At 42.1% G+C, this 18,942-nt stretch overlaps 2 protein-coding genes across 2 annotated transcripts in view; one reads left to right on the top strand and one right to left on the bottom strand.

Annotated features, from left to right (window-relative positions):
- PFDN1 (prefoldin subunit 1) overlaps positions 1 to 18,942 on the top strand; it is a 71,071-nt gene that overhangs the window by 47,282 nt on the left and 4,847 nt on the right. The gene's annotated exons all lie outside the window — the stretch shown is intronic.
- LOC110590956 (ubiquitin-40S ribosomal protein S27a-like) lies at positions 815 to 1,341 on the bottom strand. The gene is made up of 2 exons (XM_021701832.1): positions 1,032 to 1,341; positions 815 to 969 (listed from the first exon to the last, which is right to left on the bottom strand). Exons 1-2 carry the CDS (start codon positions 1,339 to 1,341, stop codon positions 815 to 817), a joined length of 465 nt encoding a protein of 154 aa, XP_021557507.1.

Here is an 18,942-nt window from a genome sequence, read left to right as displayed (position 1 = left end):
ATATTCTTGCAATCCATGAGCATGGACTGTCTTTCCATTTCTTTGTGTCATCTTTAATTTCTTTCATCAGTGTTAGGTTTTCAGAATACAGGTCTTGTACCTCTTTGGTTAGGTTTATTCCTAGGTATCTTAACCGTTTTTGGTGCAATTGTATTTTCTTTTCCTTTTTTTTTTAACCACCTATCTATACCTCCCCTCAACAGTGTAATTTACTCTTGTTTTTGCACTTTATATGAACAAAATCACTGTATATATATTTTTTGCCTTCTTTTGCTCAACATTGTGAGATATATCTGTGTTACTCAAGATTGTGATTTGTTTTCGTTCCATTATGTAGAGTTACACTTTATCTTCGTAGGCAGTCCATTTTTATTCTTAACAAGTCAGGATGTTCTAATCGAGTGTACAGTTTATCTTTTAGTCATTTGCTGAAGGGAGCTATTTTTCAGAGATCTCTGCTACTCTGACCCAAGAGACTTGAGTACTAAAGTGTATAAAATGTCTATACTCTGAAAATTAGCTTGATGGTGTCCCACCTTCATCTAGGTCACTAGACCCTCTGAGTGGCTTTTGTTGTTGTTGTTCATGTCTTTTATTATTATTTTTTAAAATTTTATTTATTTGAGAGAGAGTGAGAAAGAGAGAGCACAAGAGGGGGTAGGGTCAGAGGGAGAAGCAGACTCCCCGCTGAGCAGGGAGCCCGATGTGGGACTCGATCCTGGGACTCCGGAATCATGACCTGAGCTGAAGGCAGTCACTTAACCAACTGAGCCACCCAGGCGCCCCATGTCTTTTATTATTAATCCATATACAGTTACTTGTCTTCTGGTTTGTTGAAGCAGTAAGTCAGACATTTGCCACAATAATGTCTGTCGAAGCGGCTAGCCATGAAAACTCCAGCACCACACTCATCTGAAGGGTACTCCCAACGAAGGTGACTGATTTTGCCATTCTCATCCACCTTATAGTGGATGGAAGGCCAGTTTAACCTTCTTTCTCTTATGCTTATTATTTTAGGAAGTATGCTTAGTATTTCAGGAAGGCCAGTTTAACCTTCTTTCTCTTATGCTTATTCTTCTTGGGAGTGGTATAAGACTTCTTCCTTTTCTTAGCACCACCACGAAGTCTTAACACAAGATGAAGAGTGGACTCCTTTTGAGTGTTGTAGTCAGACAGAGTGCGTCCATCTTCCAGTTGCTTGCCAGCAAAGATCAATCTCTGCTGATCAGGAGGAATTCCTTCCTTATCCTGAATCTTGGCCTTTACATTTTGTATTGTATCCGAGGGTTCAGCCTCGAGAGTGATGGTCTTCCCCATAAGAGTTTTCACGAAAATCTGCATCTTGGCGGCAGTTCCACCGCAGATGGCAGATCGGAAAGGAAAGCTGCTTTTATTTTTTAATTAAAAAAAATAATAATTGCAAGTTAGTAAATTCATCTCTTTTCTATGTTTTGACTTGGAGAGTAGCGAGTGATGTTTCTCTTGCTGTCCCATGCTTTATGATTTCAGGTATGAATACTTATCTCTTTATAGAGTTCATTTGCATTCTCAACATTTGTAAAAATGGGTGTTTGTTTTAAAATAGTTTTTAGTTATTTAAGACTTAAATCTAAAAGAGCCTGATGTTTTGGAAGCCCTAGAGTTTATAGTGTGAACTATATATATTCTCTGTCCTGGTGTCTTAAGGCTTAACGTAGCTGCATAATCTTCCTCTTTGGCTTTTAGAGAAGAATAGGCATGAGTCTGAAAAAGCCCAATACGCTCTTTTTCTGGTTGAGCATTCTTTATTGGTTATTATCAATATTTTCAATGCCTTGGTCAGTGTATATGTGTTATGACCCAAGTGCTGATATTTACTCAAATGTAAACTGTGATATATTTCACTTCCTTATTAAAAGTATTTCAGCTCAGGGATGCCTGGCTGGCTCAGTTGGTATAACACGTGACTTTCATTTCAGGGTTGTCAGTTTGAGCCCCACATTGGGGGTAGAGTTTACTTAAAAAATAATATTTCAGCTCTGGTGAGAACTTAGATGTGACCATTTCAAATAGATTTGCCCTGTTAACTAGACAGTCTTCCTTATTTGTAAAATATATATTACAAATATTTTACACATACATCCCTCTGATTTCATATATTGACTGATATGTGTGTCTTCGTTTTATGATTAAGGTAAAAGAAGGATTTGCATTCCCGTTAGACTTGAGTTTAGCTTTCTGCATCTTGAGTCTATTATTCCTTTTTTCTAGAATGCATTCCCAGGGTGCCTTGATTTCCTCCTTGGAATATTTGTCTATACCCGCACCGGACTATCCCTTTCAGTGCTTCAGAGGGTTGTTGACTGACCTCAGGTTTCACTGCTATGTGCTTTATATGGTCTAACTTTTCTCGGTGCCTAACCATGAATATTTGTCTTTATCCCCTCCCTCCCATGCCTGAGAGTTTCTGCAGTCACTTTCAGCCTGTCTAGAAAATGATTTCTTTCGATGAGGTAGACTTTGAATTTTCTTTCATGTTAGTGCATGCCTCCCTGCTCTTGGAGCTAGATGGTAAGGGGAGGTTAATCAGTATATTTTCTTTACCTGAGATTCTGACTCTGGTCAGTCCTTACAGCACAGGTCTTCCCTAACCTGAAGTAATAGATACTGGCCAGAGGAAGTGAGTTGTTCGATACTCAGTGTGGACAGGCCACACCTGTATTAATGAGCACACTCTGCATGTCAGCTCAAAAGAACAAGATCCATACTGATATTTGAACCATAAATAGAGATCTCCAAGTCTCCTAGATTTACAACAGAGCATTCATTACCCTAGATTCCTAATTTAAATACCTTCTGCTGAGTTAGGAATTCTGAATTCTAGCCCTTGCTGTACTCTAAGCTTCAGTGTCCTCATCTGTAAGATGAGAGGTTGGATTAGAAGATATCTACGGGCACTTCTGTTAAATTTATCGTTATAACCTTGGTATTCTTCTGAATTGACACTTGCGGAGCAAAAATGCTCCCTTACAAAAAAAGATGAAAGGAGGCAAAACAAAACAAAAAGCAGTTTCCTTTCATGTCCACTTTTAATTTAAAAAGTTAATTGGAATCCTTTTCTCTGAAGGTAAAATAAAAGTAGTTGTCTGCCTGCAGCTTTGCCATTTAAAATGTAATAAAAGGTAACAACAGGGGCGCCTGGGTGGCTCAGTCGTTAAGCGTCTGCCTTCGGCTCAGGTCGTGATCCCTGGGTCCTGGGATCGAGCCCCACATCGGGCTCCACGTCGGGCTCCCTGCTCGGCGGGAAGCCTACTTCTCCCTCTCCCACTCCCCCTGCTTGTGTTCCCTCTCTCGCTGTGTCTCTCTCTGTCAAATAAAGAAAATCAAATCTTAAAAAAAAAATTAAAAGGTAACAACATCTTTTTTGATATCTTTGTAGTAGTTGCTTAAATGACGAAATCACAGATGTGCTTGTGATGGCTTAAGGTAGTATATTACGTATCACCCGTTTTAGAGATACTTTTGGATGGAGCCGTATTATTAATCCCACATACATAAATTAAAATAACATACCCAGGAAGACATCATTTTACTCATTTGTAGTGCTTTATTCTATACTGTCTTATAAAATACGTCATACTTAGAATCGTGGCAAAAAATGTTCAGGAAGTGTTATTAATTATAAATTCCTGAATGTACATGGACATTTTATCTTACTAAACAATAAAAAGTGTATTTTTATGAATTTTAATCTGATGCAGATATTCTACTTTACCATTTTTATTTTTTCATTTTTCAGAGAATTTTTAGTACATTATTTCATTTATAAATAGAGTGTCTATGGGTGGTGCTGTCTTCCTAATTTTGATTAATTAGAGGAGTTTCTCCTACTTCACTTTGTCTTACTTGCCGATCTTTCACCAGCATAATAAAAACATTTGAATTCCATCACTATTCATGAAGCCATTCTTTTGGGTACATAATTATCTTGTGAGGGAATTCTTCCAAAATGGACACAGATGCATTTTACTCCTAACTCTTGTGGTAAAACAACTTAGTTCATTTTATTCTGCTTTTGTTTTTAAGAAAACACATGTGAGGGTGGAACAGTCCTCCAGATCAGGAAGCATTATCGGTTTCCACTGATGTTTTATATGTACTCTGTTTTTATGTGAGACTCTAAAAGCTCCAACTCTGCATGATGCTATAAAGACACGGAAAATGATTCTTTCTTAGGGTTGGAGGAAGTGATGACTAGTGTTTTTTTGCTGGTAGTATCTGATAATCCCCCCTCCCTTTAGCTATTCTAGGCATGTTTAGTTGTCAGGCGTTGTCGGACTAAATTGCTAAAAATAATAAATAAGGGGGAGGCTGTTCTAAGGCCAGCTCTTGCCACTGTCTGTAATCTGTTTAATTTAGTTCCTAGGGAGAAAGGGCAAAAGGAACATGGTGCCATTATCATTGAATGGATTTTTTGTTTAAAGTGCTGACAAGAACATTGTTTGAGCTCTCCTTTTTCCCAAGCTCCAATGGGCTCACGCACCCACATCCACTTGCAGTGTAGAGCCAGCGCTGGAGGCCTCAAAGAGCATGCTCCACTCAGTTGTTATGCTAGAGGTTAACCAGGTGATTGTGGTCTTTTGCTGGTCTTTTAATGTGGCTTTTGACAGTGGAAATATGCACTTAGTGTGTGAGAGAGGGTGAGAGGGAGAGAATGGTGATTACAGATGGGGCAGTGAGTGTGAGAATAAAGAAATCTTTCTGTTCAGTCCTTTTCCCTAACTCATTGTTCAGAGAGTCAGGTTGTTTGATGAAATTACCACACGTTTGACTCCAGTAAACCTGTGCAATTTTAACTCACAGTGCCAGCATGAAGCTCTGCTTGGATTTGGCTCTTGACCCCTCTTTGCCTTTGGTTTTTTTCAAATCCTAGCAATAACTTTCTGTAAAGTAGACATAGCAATCTAGTACTTGTTTGTAAAGCTGTTGATCGCGAAGGAATGATTTAAATGCCTTTCCTGTCCCTTGCTATGTATTTACCAGTGGTGGAGTATATGAAAACTAGGACCAAATTTTCAGTTATATTCTGGTATTCTGCAGTTTGTGTTGACCCACCTGAGGGATTATTGATTTTTATATTCTTAGGTTGCTTAATGATTTTTGTATCTGAAGTCGTATCCAAAATCCAGAATTTTTTGGTTTTTTTGGGGGCAGGGGGAGGTGGTCTGAACCTGACCACTTTAAGCACCAAAGAAAGAAATGGATTGGTTTTATTAGAGATTCTTTGGGGGGGAAATGTCTTGGGAAGCCTATGTTAACGTAGAGCCTGGTGTTTACCTAAAGCTCTGGGATCCGAGCACTTGGACACCATAGGCTTTGGGAATGCTTACTTTTGGACATTTCTTAAGTCACCAACCTGCCCTACTCTCTAATTTAATGAAATCATGATTTTAACTGAACTAAAGGTTCTCAAATATATAACTTAGAACACAGTCTTCAGGATTATCTGTGCTCTGTATATGATAAAGTCTTGTGATTCATGTAGAATGACGTATCTGGCAGTGCTTTTTAAATCTTTAAAAGTAGCTCAAAACAGATGTAATTTGTGGTTGAGTTTAATCAGCTCCAGAAATTTGTAAAGAAAAACTTCACTTTTTGTTCAGAACCTGGGCTTTCTTTGGAGTTCAAATTCAAAGCCTTCATTAATGCATACTCTCTGTCTGCTTTCTTTAGATAAGTGGTGAAGAAAAATAAAAGAGAAAGAAGGAGCTTCTGATTGTATAGTTGAAGCCTTAAACTGGATCAGGTTTCATACTAAACTATAAAATATCGATTGCCATAAACTTTTTTTTTAAAGATTTATTTATTTATTTATTTGAGAGAGAGAGTGAGAGAGAGCACAAGAGGGGGGAGCAGGAGAGGGAGAAGCAGACTCCCTGCTGAGCAGGGAGCCCGATGTGGGACTCGATCCCGGGAGTCCAGGATCATGACCTGAGCCGAAGGCAGTCGCTTAACCAACTGAGCCACCCAGGCGCTCCGATTGCCATAAACTTTTAAACTTAGATGCTTTTAATAGAGAGGCTGAACTTTTTCACTTAAAACTGATTGGTTTGGGAAGACTAAACGATTCCTGGATTTATGACATAAGGCTTTGGCCAATAATAGTTGTTAGATAGGCCAGAAGAAGTATATGCATATTTTTAAAAAGGCATTATTAAATGTTTGCTGAGTGTCTGAATTACATACAGTACTTTGGGATATGTCTTTGGAGGCTTTTTGTTCTTACTTTCATACATTAAGGAACGAACATAGTCTGTTGTATTTGCTATATGCCATGCGCTGGTATATGCAATGACGACAGAATTGGCAAAGGCCCTGATGGGCATGGAGCTTATATTCTGGTGAATGGGACAGGGTCAGAGATAATAAACAGTATAATTTATAAATGCTAAAAAGAAAAATACCTTGGAGTATGGAGACAGAATGATGGGAGTGTATAAACTGTTTTATATAGTATTGACAGGGAAGGTTTTTCTTATAAGGTGATATTTGAGCAGTAGCCTGAAGGTAGTGAGGGAGCAAGCTACATGTACATCTGGGAGAAGAAGACTCCAAGCAGAGGGACTAGCAAATATAAAAACCTGAAGGTGAGAGAGTAATTGACCAGTTGGGAGAATAGCAAGGAGGCCAGTTCAGCTAGAGCTGAGTGAGGTCGAGAAGAAATCAGGGAAGGGTCCAGGAGTAGATTATTATATAGGGCTTGCAGGCCATATTAAGGATTTTGGATTATGCTCTGGAATTGGGAGTTTGGGGATGGTTTTGAACAGATGAATGACATGATCTGATTCATACTTTAACGGGACCAGACTGTGTACTATATTGAAAATAGATTAGGGCGGCTGGGTAGCTCAGTCAGTTAAGTGTCCAACTCTTGATTTTGGCTCAGGTCAGACTCTTGATTTTGGCTCAGGTCATGGTCTCGGGGTCCTGGGATTGAGACCTGTGTCGGGCTCCGTTTTCAGTGGGGAGCCTGACTGAGATTCTCTCTCTCCCTCTGCCCCCTACAAATTAAATAAATAAATCTTTTTTAAAAAAGGTAATAGATTATAAGGGACAAAGGTATAAGCATGGAGATTTGTTAGGAGGCTGTTGCATTATCCAAGTGAGAGATTGATGGTGGCTTGGACCAGGGCAGTGCCAGTGGAGGTGGTCAGCCTCTGGATATATTTGAAGGTAAAGCCAAAGACAGTTGGGTGTAGGGATGAAAGAGGACTCAAAGTTTTGGCCCCTCCTTCCTCCCATGTGTATCATTCATTCTCCTCTTGGAGAGATCTGGAATGGGTTTATGGGAGAGGGGTCATTTCACCTGGACCTTGAAGGTCAGTTAGAATTTTGTTTGCTTAGGGCTGGGGCAGAGGAGAGAACATTTCAGATCAAAGAAATAGTGGGGACAAATGTCTGGAAGTGGAATGGTAAAGGAGGTTGGGGTGAGAAATGAGGCTAGAGAAGTCTAAGAGAAAAGAGGTAAGGCTAAAATGAATGAAACCCACATTGTTTCTACTCACTTTGTGTAAATACTACTTGTTTTGGGCAAGTAGTTATTCCCAGTGCCAATGCTATTCATTTAGTGTGGTTTCCACATAGCATTCCATGTGTACTGGCTCCACAGAGATTCCACATGTTTATGGGAACACGTGTGCCATTGGTAATTCTTTGGTCAGTTTTTCCTAGTTGATATTCAAGTTTCAAAAGTTATTTTATTTTATCTTATTTTATTTATTTATTTATTTATTTAAAAGATTTTTATTTATTTATTTAACAGAAATAGAGAGAGAGCACAAGTAGGCAGAGCGGCAGACAGAGGGAGAGGGAGAAGCAGGCTCTCCGCCGAGCAGGGAGCCCGATGCGGGGCTCGATCCCAGGCCCCTGGGATCATGACCCGAGCTGAAGGCAGACGCTTAACCAACTGAGCCACTCAGGCGCCCCCAAAAGTAATTTTAAAAGCAAATTGAAAGTTTGGTTTGTAATACCCAAGTAGAGATATTGAATAGATAGTTGGATATATGAATCTGGCATTCCAGGCTAGTGAAATACATTGAGAATTACCTATAAATTGTCAGTTTATAGGTGTCATTTAAAGTTATAGAACTGGAGTAGGTCAACTAAGGAGAAAAGGTAGTAGAGAAAGAATGAATGAGAGTCATGGACTAAGCCCAACGGCACTGCAGCAGGGTGTAAAGCTCTTTCCAGAGGTGTGGACAGTGTGTAGTGTGAGTCCAGAGAACTAAGTGAATGCCTATATGGGCAAGCCTGTGCTGAGAAGGGGCCACTCCCTCCATCGTGAGGAGACTGTCCATGCCCTTGGTTTTGTGGTGGCAGCCGGAGCTGTCCGCTCAATTAGACCTGGGTTGCAAATGCTCTGTGGCCTTCTCCTCCTCGTACTGACCCTGGAGCTAGGCGAGCCTGGTCTGCTGAGGGAAACAGATTTGTTCCCTCAGGGAGGGGTTGCGGGAGGTAGAGGCCGGCACCAGGTTAGGCTCAGAGCTGAGCCCTCTGTCCGTGGGACTGTACTGCAGGGAGTGGTTGAACACAGTTCATTTAGAGCACAGGAGATAAGCAGCCCTGCTATGCATCGGTGGTATCTTGAGTCATAGTTGAGGGAGGTGGGTACTTACATGGGTGAAAGCAAACATGCCTACTAGTTTTGAACTAGTTTTGAAGGTTAAAAGTTTCCTGAAGGGATTTTATAATAAATCGTACTTTCCCCATACACGCTGTCACATATGCACTTTCCTACCCTCTTTCAGTATATACTAAGAAAAGCTTTAACCTTTAGAATATTTTTTTAGTTCATCTTGAAGATTTTTAGCAAGTAGTAGGTATTGCTTTTCTTTGCTCAGATATGTGTAGCATAATGCCTTGGCATAATAATTAAGAATATGAGCTCTGAAATCAGATGAATATGAATTAGAACTCCAGCCCTGTTGTTTACTACATGTTAGGTAAATTACTTAGTGTCTATAAGCCTAAATCCGCTCTTCTATAAAATGGCAACAACAGTGTTGATGGAGAGGGGCAACAAATAATCTCTTTATTATCTGCCTAAGTGTGGAACCAACTGAAAGGCAGATTGAGGAAAAAAAATTTTGTATATTTTCCCGTTATTAGTTAAAGGTAAGGTTGAAGAATGTGGTTTCAGTGTGCAGCGATAACAGCGGTTTCTGGAACTGATCCAGAATTAGGCATACTGAAGAGACGAATTTACCCAGCAAATCTCTCCAAGTGTGGGACAACCACACGTCTCTTTCTGCAGAGGCACGCTGATACTGTCAAACAAATGAAGAAAATGTGTACCTTTTCAAGCAGGCAGATCCTGGCAAAGCAGAAGGAGCTGAGCAATATTGCTTTTTCCCAAACACGCCAGTCAGAAAAACCACTAGTCTTCCTGAGAGTAGATTGAGGTCAGGGCTATAGCTGATGAATACCAGAAGTGAGGAGGATAAGCATTTCTCCCTTAAAAAATACTACCTTTTTAAAAAATTTTGTAACCTCTGTACTCCGTGTGGGGCTTGGACTCATGACCCTGAGATCAAGAGTCTCATGTTCTACCAACAGAGCCAATCAGGCGCCCCCTCAAAATACCTACCTTTTAACATAATACATGTAAATCACTTGACATTGTGCCTGAAAAATACTCAATAAATATAAGATTTGTTGTTTGCATATGGTGGATGCTCAGGAGCTACTTACTGATTGAGCACATTGCCACCAAATGTTTGTAAGATAAAGGGTTGTTTTTTTTTTTTTAATGAAGATACACATATATACAAGGCTAACTTAACAAACACCTGTGTACTCACTACCCAGAATTAACAAATGTTAGCATTTCGTAATACTTACTTTTTTGTTATTTTATAAAAATAGTACTAATGAAATTGAAATCTTTGTAACTTCCCTTCCAAGCCCACCTCAATTTTATTCCCATTCACCAGAAGCAACTACTATCAGGTTTTTGGTGTGTATCTTTCCATTCCATGTTTTATGGCATCTTATATTTAACAAATGACATCTTATTGTTTGGATCTTTCAGTAACCTTTTTTTGTTTTTGTTTTTGAGCTCTACCCACACTAATATGTAGTTCACTCATTTAAACTGCTCTAGGGTATTCTGTAAGAACAAAACTTTCTGTATTTTATGCAAAGGACCCATTGTCTATACCTTCAGTATATATCATGTGAGTGTAGCCAAAGGGCCCAGTGACTTCTTCCATGTGTAGCATAAATACAGCCATTGGTAGGGGCTCAAGGGCGCAAGTGTCCCCAGGACAGTGATGTCTGCTGCTCTTATTTCCTGACAGCCATGGATTCTGTGGCGAAGCCATCTCATAAATTTCATGGCCTCTGCCTGTGTTTTATTTATTTTTTATTTTTATTATTTATTTATTTATTTTTTTAAAGATTTTATTTATTTATTTGAGAGAGAGAATGAGAGAGAGAGCACATGAGAGGGGGGAGGGTCAGAGGGAGAAGCAGACTCCCTGCTGAGCAGGGAGCCCGATGCGGGACTCGATCCCGGGACTCCAGGACCATGACCTGAGCTGAAGGCAGTCGCTTAACCAACTGAGCCACCCAGGCGCCCCTTATTTTTTATTTTTAAAGATTTCATTCATTTACTTGACAGAGAGAAGGACAGCGAGAGAAGGAACAAGCAGGGGGAGTGGGAGAGGGAAGCAGGCTTCCCGCAGAGCAGGGTGTCCGACACGGGGCTCGATCCCAGGACCCCGGGACCATGACCTGAGCCGAAGGCAGATGCCTAACGACTGACCCACCCAGGCGCCCCGTCTGCCTGTCTTTTGAAAATGGAGATCAAGTATCCTTCTTAGAGCCAGAACCAGAATCAGTCAGGGAAAGTGAGGAAGCTGATTGGGAACCCAGGTTTCTAGATTCCAACCACGATATTCAGTTTTACTCTGAAAAAAATGAGGGTTCCTATACTGTGGTTGTATATTCCTAGTAGCTGGCCCTTCTAATAAGTTAGTGGTCCTTTTCTTATGAAATGGTAAACCCCCTAAACGCCAGCTCTTTGAGTAAAAAGATTGTAAGTGGTTTCTAAGAGACCTAGCATCTGGAAATTGAAGGAAGGGCAAAATGAAAACCACCCCTTGAATCATGTTTGCAAAGAGAAGTGTGCCAAGTGCTCTCTCATTATTCCAGTGTCATTATAAATTTAATTGGTGTTATGTCAGCTACTTAGATCAGAGCTAATAGCATATTACACTCCATTCTGTTTGTACCCGTTCCATGGTAACTTGGGTGTGTGTAGAGCTGGGACAAGTGGCAGCTGTAACGTCTGGTCTGTAGAGTAATTTCATCATGGTATGAGCTTCTGGATCACCCCGGATGGAGAAGTGTCACTGGGTGATGTGAGCTGACCTCCCGGTGCCCTTTAGAACACGGTGAGCAATGTGAGCAAAGACCCAAGGTTGCTTATCTCACCTAGAGGTTTAGCTTAGAGTTCAAGAGCAGTAGTAATTCCTTAGTGATACTGAGAGGTATAACTATTAGTTTTCCTTTTGTCTTTCTTAATGAAAAGAAAGCCAATTTGGGGGGAAAGCTTTATAAATAACTCTTTGATACTGGAGTATATTTGTAGTTCTCCAGTTATGCCCTCTGCTGACCTAGACAAATCAGCAGAGGAGGTGCCTATGAGTCATGAATCTGTGCTTGTGGTGGCTTTGAGCTCTTGCTTGTTTTCACTGTCTCCCGTTCCTTTTACGGGTTTCCGGTTGCCGTATCTCTATTTTTTTAGTTGTATAAATATGTTCCTCGATTGGAAAGTAGTAATGTGATCACATAGAAATTTCCTTAGCCTTGTTTGTTCATTGGCTCTCCCAGAGTACCTAATTAACTCATTAATCTAAATGTTTAGTACTTACACTGATAACATTAGTTTTCAGAAATTAATATGTCAGTTTATTTTACCTTGGCCAGTTTGTGTGTAATTTTCTAAGTTTCGGGTGGAGCCAAGACTGATTTGCTGTGAAAATAATTCATTAGGAGCTTGCCTTGCCATGCCTGTTTTTTAAATTTATTTAGTTATTTTGGAGAGAGAGAGAGCATGAGCAGGAGGGGCAGAGGGAGAGGAAGAGGGAGAAAGACTCTCAGGCAGACTCTGCTGAGTGTGGAGCCCAACACGGGGCTCGACACGGGCCTGAATCTCACGACCTGAGCTGAAACCAAAAGTCGATGCTTAACTGACTGCGCCAGCCAGGCGCCCCACCGTGCCTGTTTTTAAACACAGGGCTTTCAGGTCCTGTCTTTTCTCCTTGTGGTACAGCATTTTGAGAAGACCAGGAATTCTTTTTTATTTTTAATTGAGGTGAAGTTTATGTAACATAAAATTCGCAGTGTTGTGAAGCCATCCCCACTTGTCTGATTCTAGAACACATTCATTCCCCCCCCCCCGCAAAGAAACCATTATCCATTAAGTAGTCACTGGCCATTTCCTCTCTCCCCCAGCACCCGGCAGTCTTTAATCTGTTGTCTGTCTGTATAGTTTTGCCTGTTCTGATGTTCATATAAATGGATCATACAGAGTGTGGATTTTAGTATCTGGCTTCTCTCACTTAGCTCCATGTTCTCAAGGTTCATCCATGTTGTAGCATGCATCAGAACTTCATTCCTTTTTATGGCTGAACAGTATTCCCTTGTATGGTATATCACATTTTCTCAATTGATGGGCATTTGGGTTGTTTGCAGTTTTTGGCTATTATGAATAATGCTGCTATGAACATTCAGAAGTTTTTATTTGGACACCTGTTTTGATTTCTCTTGAGTATATACGTAGGAGTGGAATTGCTGGGTCATGTGGCAGTGTTATCTTTTAACTTCTTAAGTAACTGCCAAACTGTTTTCCACAGCAACTGCATCATTTTACATTCCCACCAGCAGTATATCAGAGTTCTAATATCTCCACATCTTTGCCAACACTTATTTTCTGGTTTTGATTATATATAGTCATCCGGGTGGGTAGAAAGTAGTATCTCATTGTGCTTGTTAAAAAAAAAATTGGGGGGGTATTTATTTGAGAGAGAGCTCCTGTGCAAGTGGGGGGTGTGGTGGGGTGGAGCCGAGCAGAGGGGAAGGGGAGGCGGGGAAAGACTCTCAGGCAGACTCTGGCACTCGGCCTGAGTGCCGAGCTCATGAGGGGACTGATCTCACGACCCAGGATCATGACCCGAGTCGAAACCAAAAGTTGGATGCTCAACCGACTGAGCCACCCAGGCGCCCGTCATTGTGGTTTTTATTTCCATAAAGACTAATGAGGTTGAACATCTTTCCTTGTGCTTATTGGACATTCATATATCTTTTTTGGAGAAATGTCTCTTCAAGTCCTTTGCCCATCTTTTAATTGTATTCTTCATCTTTTTGGGTTGAATTGTAAGAAAATTGAAATTCTTGATTTGCTTGGAGCAGAGAGCAGTACTGAAGTGACTTCAGATGCTTGCCTCATGTACTCCCTCCTAGTCTTGTCCTCATGGTTGAGTCAGGCGCACCTCCACTTCCAAGAATGTGAGGTGTTGCCCTTACTTCCTCTCTGAGAAGGCACACCCTTTTCCACCTACCGCTTTATCATGCCTACAGGCCAAACTCCACAGTACACACTATTGATTGGATTCTCTAGCTCTTGTAAGACTAGAGCAAACTAAAGACACACTGAAATAGTAAAAGTTACTTTATTTGCTCATTTGGAAGACTTGTAGAGAGAGTATTTGGCCAAGAGAGTCATAGAGTTATAAGAAGATTGTAACAGATTCCTCTGTGCTATAAAAAATAAGCACAGGGGCACCTGCGTGGCCCAGTGGGTTAAGCGTCTGCCTTCGGCTCAGGTCATGATCCTGGAGTCCTGGGATCGAGTCCCTTGTTCCCACACCTCCCCACCCCTCATGCTCTCTCTCTCATACACGGTCTCTGTCTCTCTCAAATAAATAAAATCTTAAAAAAAAAAATAAGCATAATAGTAACTGGAGCAATTTGGGGAGCAAATGGGGAGGTAAGGAATGGAGGGAGCTACTAAAAACAATTGGATCAAGAAATTGTGCTAAGAAGGGAAGGAGAGAAGGGGAGAGTACCTGCAGGGAATGTGAGGACACGAAAGGGTTTTTTAAATGATTTGCCTCAACAAGAAAGATTTTGCAGACAAAGAAAAATTGAAAATTAGGAAAAAAGAAAAAGGCTGACTGCAGCAGTGAAAATTTTGAGAGGGTGAGTGGAGATGGAACCAGTGCCCAAGTGGAAGGGCTGTGTTTTGACAGAAGCAGGGACACTATCCATTTTAACAGTAGGGAGAGAAGAGAGTATCTGTATAGTGCGGGTCAGGTAGTGGACGTGGTAGTGGGGAGAAGCAGCAGTTCTCATGAGATTGCTTGTATTTCCTCAGTGACCTGAGAATGAGAGTGGAGGAGAGAGTATAGGAGATTTGAGACCAGATAAAGTATGAAATAGTTATTTTGGAGAACACACAAGTGAACTTATTAAAGAAGTTTAATAGGATACTAAGACAATGTTGAGTGCCCATTTGAGATTCATGGTCCTGAATTTAAAGTGAAACCATTCCATACATTTAAGTGATTTTCTTTAACATTTAGGTACAAGCATGAGTAGGCAGATGGTTGGGTTTAACTTGGGTTGGCATTTTGCCAGGCAAGTGCAACAGGGGGAGAGCAGAACAAAGTAGAAAAGGGATATTTGTAAGGGGTTAATATATAAATGATGGACTGTGGAAGCTTAGCTAGGTAGGATGGGTAGGAAGGGAAAGGCCATGGAAACAATGTATAATGAACAACGTGTCATTGAGGGGTGCCTCGGTGGCTCAGTCTGTTAAGCATCTGCCGTTGGCTCAGGTCATGATCCCAGTGTCCTGGGATCGAGTCCCGTGTTGGGCTCCCTGCTCAGTGGGGAGTCCGCTTCTGTCTCTCTCTCTCTCCCTCTGTGTGTGTTCTCTTTCTCTCTCTAGCTCTCACTCTATCTCAAATGAATAAATACAAAAATCTTAAAACAAAACTTGTCATTGAGATGAAGTTGAAGAAATACTGGAGTTGAGAATTATCAGATACAGCAACCTGGAAAAATCTGGAGTCGTGGTGGTGAACCTGAAATTTCAGAGGTGGTGCAGTTGGTGGTGTCGACATGGTGCCTAGGGTGTGACTGTGGATGGGTGGCCGAGGTGGGGTGAAATAAAGATTATGAGGGGAGGGGACATCATGGTATTGGAAGGATCGCCATTCTTGTTGGAGTCACCTTGAGCGGTGTGGCTGTGGTGGAGAGGACGGTGAGCCATCAGCGAATGAGGGACAGTACTCAGGATATTGTAGGTGGTGGCAGCGGGATTGGGGGCGGAGAGGCTGGTAAAGCACGATGCCACAGACTTCAAGGACCAGAGTTTGGAGGGAAAGAGAGAAAATGGTTTGGCACCGGGCTGAATGAATGAATAGAAGAAGGATGGATGGATGGAAATTTGGGCTTTTATTAGGCAACTTTCATTGAAAGTTAAAAATCTCTGAAATCTCTTCCTGCTGGAATCAGTTCTTTTAAGACTCTCTTTTTTTTTTTTTTTTTAAGATTTTATTTATTTATTTGAGAGAGAGAGAATGAGAGGGAGCACATGAGAGGGGGGAGGGTCAGAGGGAGAAGCAGACTCCCTGCTGAGCAGGGAGCCCGATGCAGGACTCGATCCTGGAACTCCAGGATCATGACCTGAGCCGAAGGCAGTCGCTTAACCAACTGAGCCACCCAGGCGCCCCAAGACTCTCTTTTTTTAAGAACAGAGGTTGACAGACTGCATAGCCTGCTGGCCAGATCCACCTTGCTGCTTGTTTTTGTGTGTTTAGAACACAGATATCCCCATTCATTTACACCGCACCCATTAGTTTACACATTGTGGCCGCTTTTATGCTATGATGGCAGGGTTGAGTAGTTGTGATAGAGACATCTCCACACAGCCTAAGATATTGAGTGGCCCTTTATAGAAAAAAATCCAGTTTGCCACCTCTCACTTTTGAACAGTGGTTCTCAAACTTAAAAAGTGTGCTTCGAATCACCCGGAGAGGGCTGTGAAAGCACAGATTGCTAGGCCCCATCCCTAGAATTTATGATTCAGTGGGTCCGGGTTAAGGCCTGAGATTATGCTTTTCTCACAAGTTCCCAGGAGTTGCTGATGCTGGAAAAATTCCAGGGACCACATTTTAAGAGCCATTGCTTTAGATATTTAAGGCAGTGGTCAGGTTCCTTCTCCTCTTAATCTTTTCTGAGCCACATATCTCTACCTACTTCACTGCTTATCACTTGACATGATTTACTGACATGTCTCATCCCTTTTTAAGCCTGGTGCCCCAAAATGTAATAATGCTTTGGATGTAGCCTACTCAGCGCCATGTGCCTTGAAACAGTTGGCCCTTCTGCTGGCTCTGCACTTACCCGGGAGTTTTCTTTCTACTTTCTTTCCTGGATTGTCTGATGGGCTGGGCTTTCTCTGGGACTTCAAGGAAGCTCATGTGTTAGGGAGGGCAGTAATGGTATTGATCACCCAAACCCTAGGGGGACCAAGGGGAGGAAATAGAATCCTTCTCTCCCCACCCCCTCCCCCAGTGTATTTCTGCCCTAAGGCGTTGAGTCGTGGTGAGGTTTGTCTTAGGCAGTCACAGGTGGGATTTGGGAGTAGCAGTGTCAGAGTCTCTTTACAGGTAAGAGATCACCTGGAAGAAAAACAAGGTCAGTGTCCAGCGAAACCACATCTTTTAGCAGAGGACCTTTTGAAAGCGGTTTCTGAAAGTTGCAGAGACAGTAACTTCTTAGATTTCTCCCTAGATTGTCCTGTTCCGTGCCTAAATCTGCTTTCTCATTCTTTGAGCTTGTCTCCCAGACTTGTGTTAAGTTCACAAGTTCCCTTATTGCCTAGTTGTATCCTTTTTTTTTTTTTTTTAAGATTTTATTTACTTATTTGACACAGTGAGAGAGGACAAGCAGGGGGAGTGTCGGAGGGAGAGAGGGAAGCAGGCTCCCTGCTGACTTGGGAGCCCAACTCCAGGCTCGATCCCAGAACCCCAGGATCATGACCCGAGCTAAAGGCAGATGCTTAACCATCTGAGCCACCCAGGTGCCCCACCTAGTTGTATCCTTAATGGTGAAGTGGATGCACCCTGATGAGTTCCCAAGCTGACGTGTGTCTGTGGATCAGTCTCTTGGCTTTCAGTTCCCGGTCAGACGTGGCCTGTCTTTCCTGCCCCTGGTGAATGCGCCTCACCCGGTCACTGGCACTTGCAGAGCTCTGCGCCGCTTCTGCTTGCTACAGTTCTGCCATCTCGGTCTCATTTCCCTTCCTCACTTCTCTGATTGTCACTCCTCGTTGCCTTTCTTACTTTCTCTTCCTCCTTTTTCTCTGTGCCTTCGTCACATTTTACCCCTGTCTGCCAAGACATGCCTTCTCAGCCTTCAGTGAATTCTTGGCCTCTTGCTAAACTTCCCTAGTGTGGGCCGCTGGCATCCTCTGGCCGTTTTAGAGTTCTGCAGACTCAGAGAGCATGAGACAGTGAGGCTCTGGGTTTTTAATTCAGGAGCTATGGGAGCAACAGTGAGAAGGTGGCCTTTGCTTCGCGTGTTTTGATTAATAGTAGAGCTTGAAGTTGGCAGTGGTCTGCAGAAGTTGGCAGCCATGGATTCAGCGTAAGGGAGAAGTGTGTGGCCAGGATAGGTCAAAGTCAGGATCGGAAACATGGGACTCAGAGCAGAGGGTCTCTGAGCACAGATCTCACAGAACATCAGGGGCAGAAGGGAATCAAGATGCCCATTTTACTGCCCCTGTAGCCTGGATTGGAGGCATGGGACAAGCCAGAAGTTCTGCTTTTATAGACCGAATCTCCCCCAACCCTTCCCCCAGCTCTATTTTACCTGTCTTATTTGTCTTTGAGACAAGAGTTCATTTGAAGAAAAAGCTCTGTGTCTAAAGAATAATAATGGGGGAGTGAGGATACCTGCATAGTCCAAATCCTCATTTTACAAATGGGGAAATAGAGGATGAGAGAGGGAAACTACTTTCTATACCTTAAGAAATGGCAAACAGGAGAAATATTAGAGAAAGAGAGGGAAACAAAGTCCCTAAGGAAAAAAAAGTCTGTAGAGATAGCATCACGAGATGAATTACCTCAGCGGTCTATTTGAGAGATTATGTCATGTCAGGAAAGTTCTACAGACTTGAGCCTCTTTCCTTCATGGGAGGTCATAAAGGGAACACTGGCCCCTCAGCCTGACTCCCAGAGAGAACCTCAGGCTGATGAGCAATAACTGCAACAATGTCATTTCCCTGGCCATGCTGAGCCCCACAGGAAATCTCAGAATTTCACTCCAGAACAAGGCCCACAGGAATGTCGCTGCACCCAGACCTCTGTGGTTTGATTCCACTGGAGAATTTCCTAGGGGAAAGCTTCTGAGGGAGATTGTTCAGCAAGACAGAAAAATGCTGCAGTGAGGCCATCTCCTGCTGGAAGGTGTGGGTTTGAAAGGCCTCCTGGAGTTTACACAGCAGTCCTAATCCCCCTTGTAGCTCACAGCAGCCCTGGCCAAGCTCCAAACACTTTCTCAAGGATTTCCAACTCCAGGACATGGGAGATTGGGATAGTTTGTTTTACAATTTTACAAGTTGATCTAATAAAGGGCTTGACCCTTAGGGCCTGTTCTGTTTGTAGAAGTAAGCCTGTGATTTTCCCAGGCACATCAATGAGAGTTGAGAGACTTATGTTTACCTAGGGGCAGAGGTTAAGAGGCATTGGCCCAAACTGAAAGTCATCTTGAAGGAGAGGGTCATTTTCTGTCTTTGCTTTCTCTGTTGGTGTTCCTCATTCATTCATGTTGTGAGGAGAACTAAAAAGCAGTGTGTATACAAGTATATCAGTAAGTCATCATTCCCAT

Source organism: Neomonachus schauinslandi, chromosome 7 (genome assembly GCF_002201575.2).
Source record: "Neomonachus schauinslandi chromosome 7, ASM220157v2, whole genome shotgun sequence".
NCBI lineage: Eukaryota > Metazoa > Chordata > Mammalia > Carnivora > Phocidae > Neomonachus > Neomonachus schauinslandi.
Note: the sequence above shows the minus strand (reverse complement) of the source record. Positions and strands in the feature narration are given on the sequence as shown.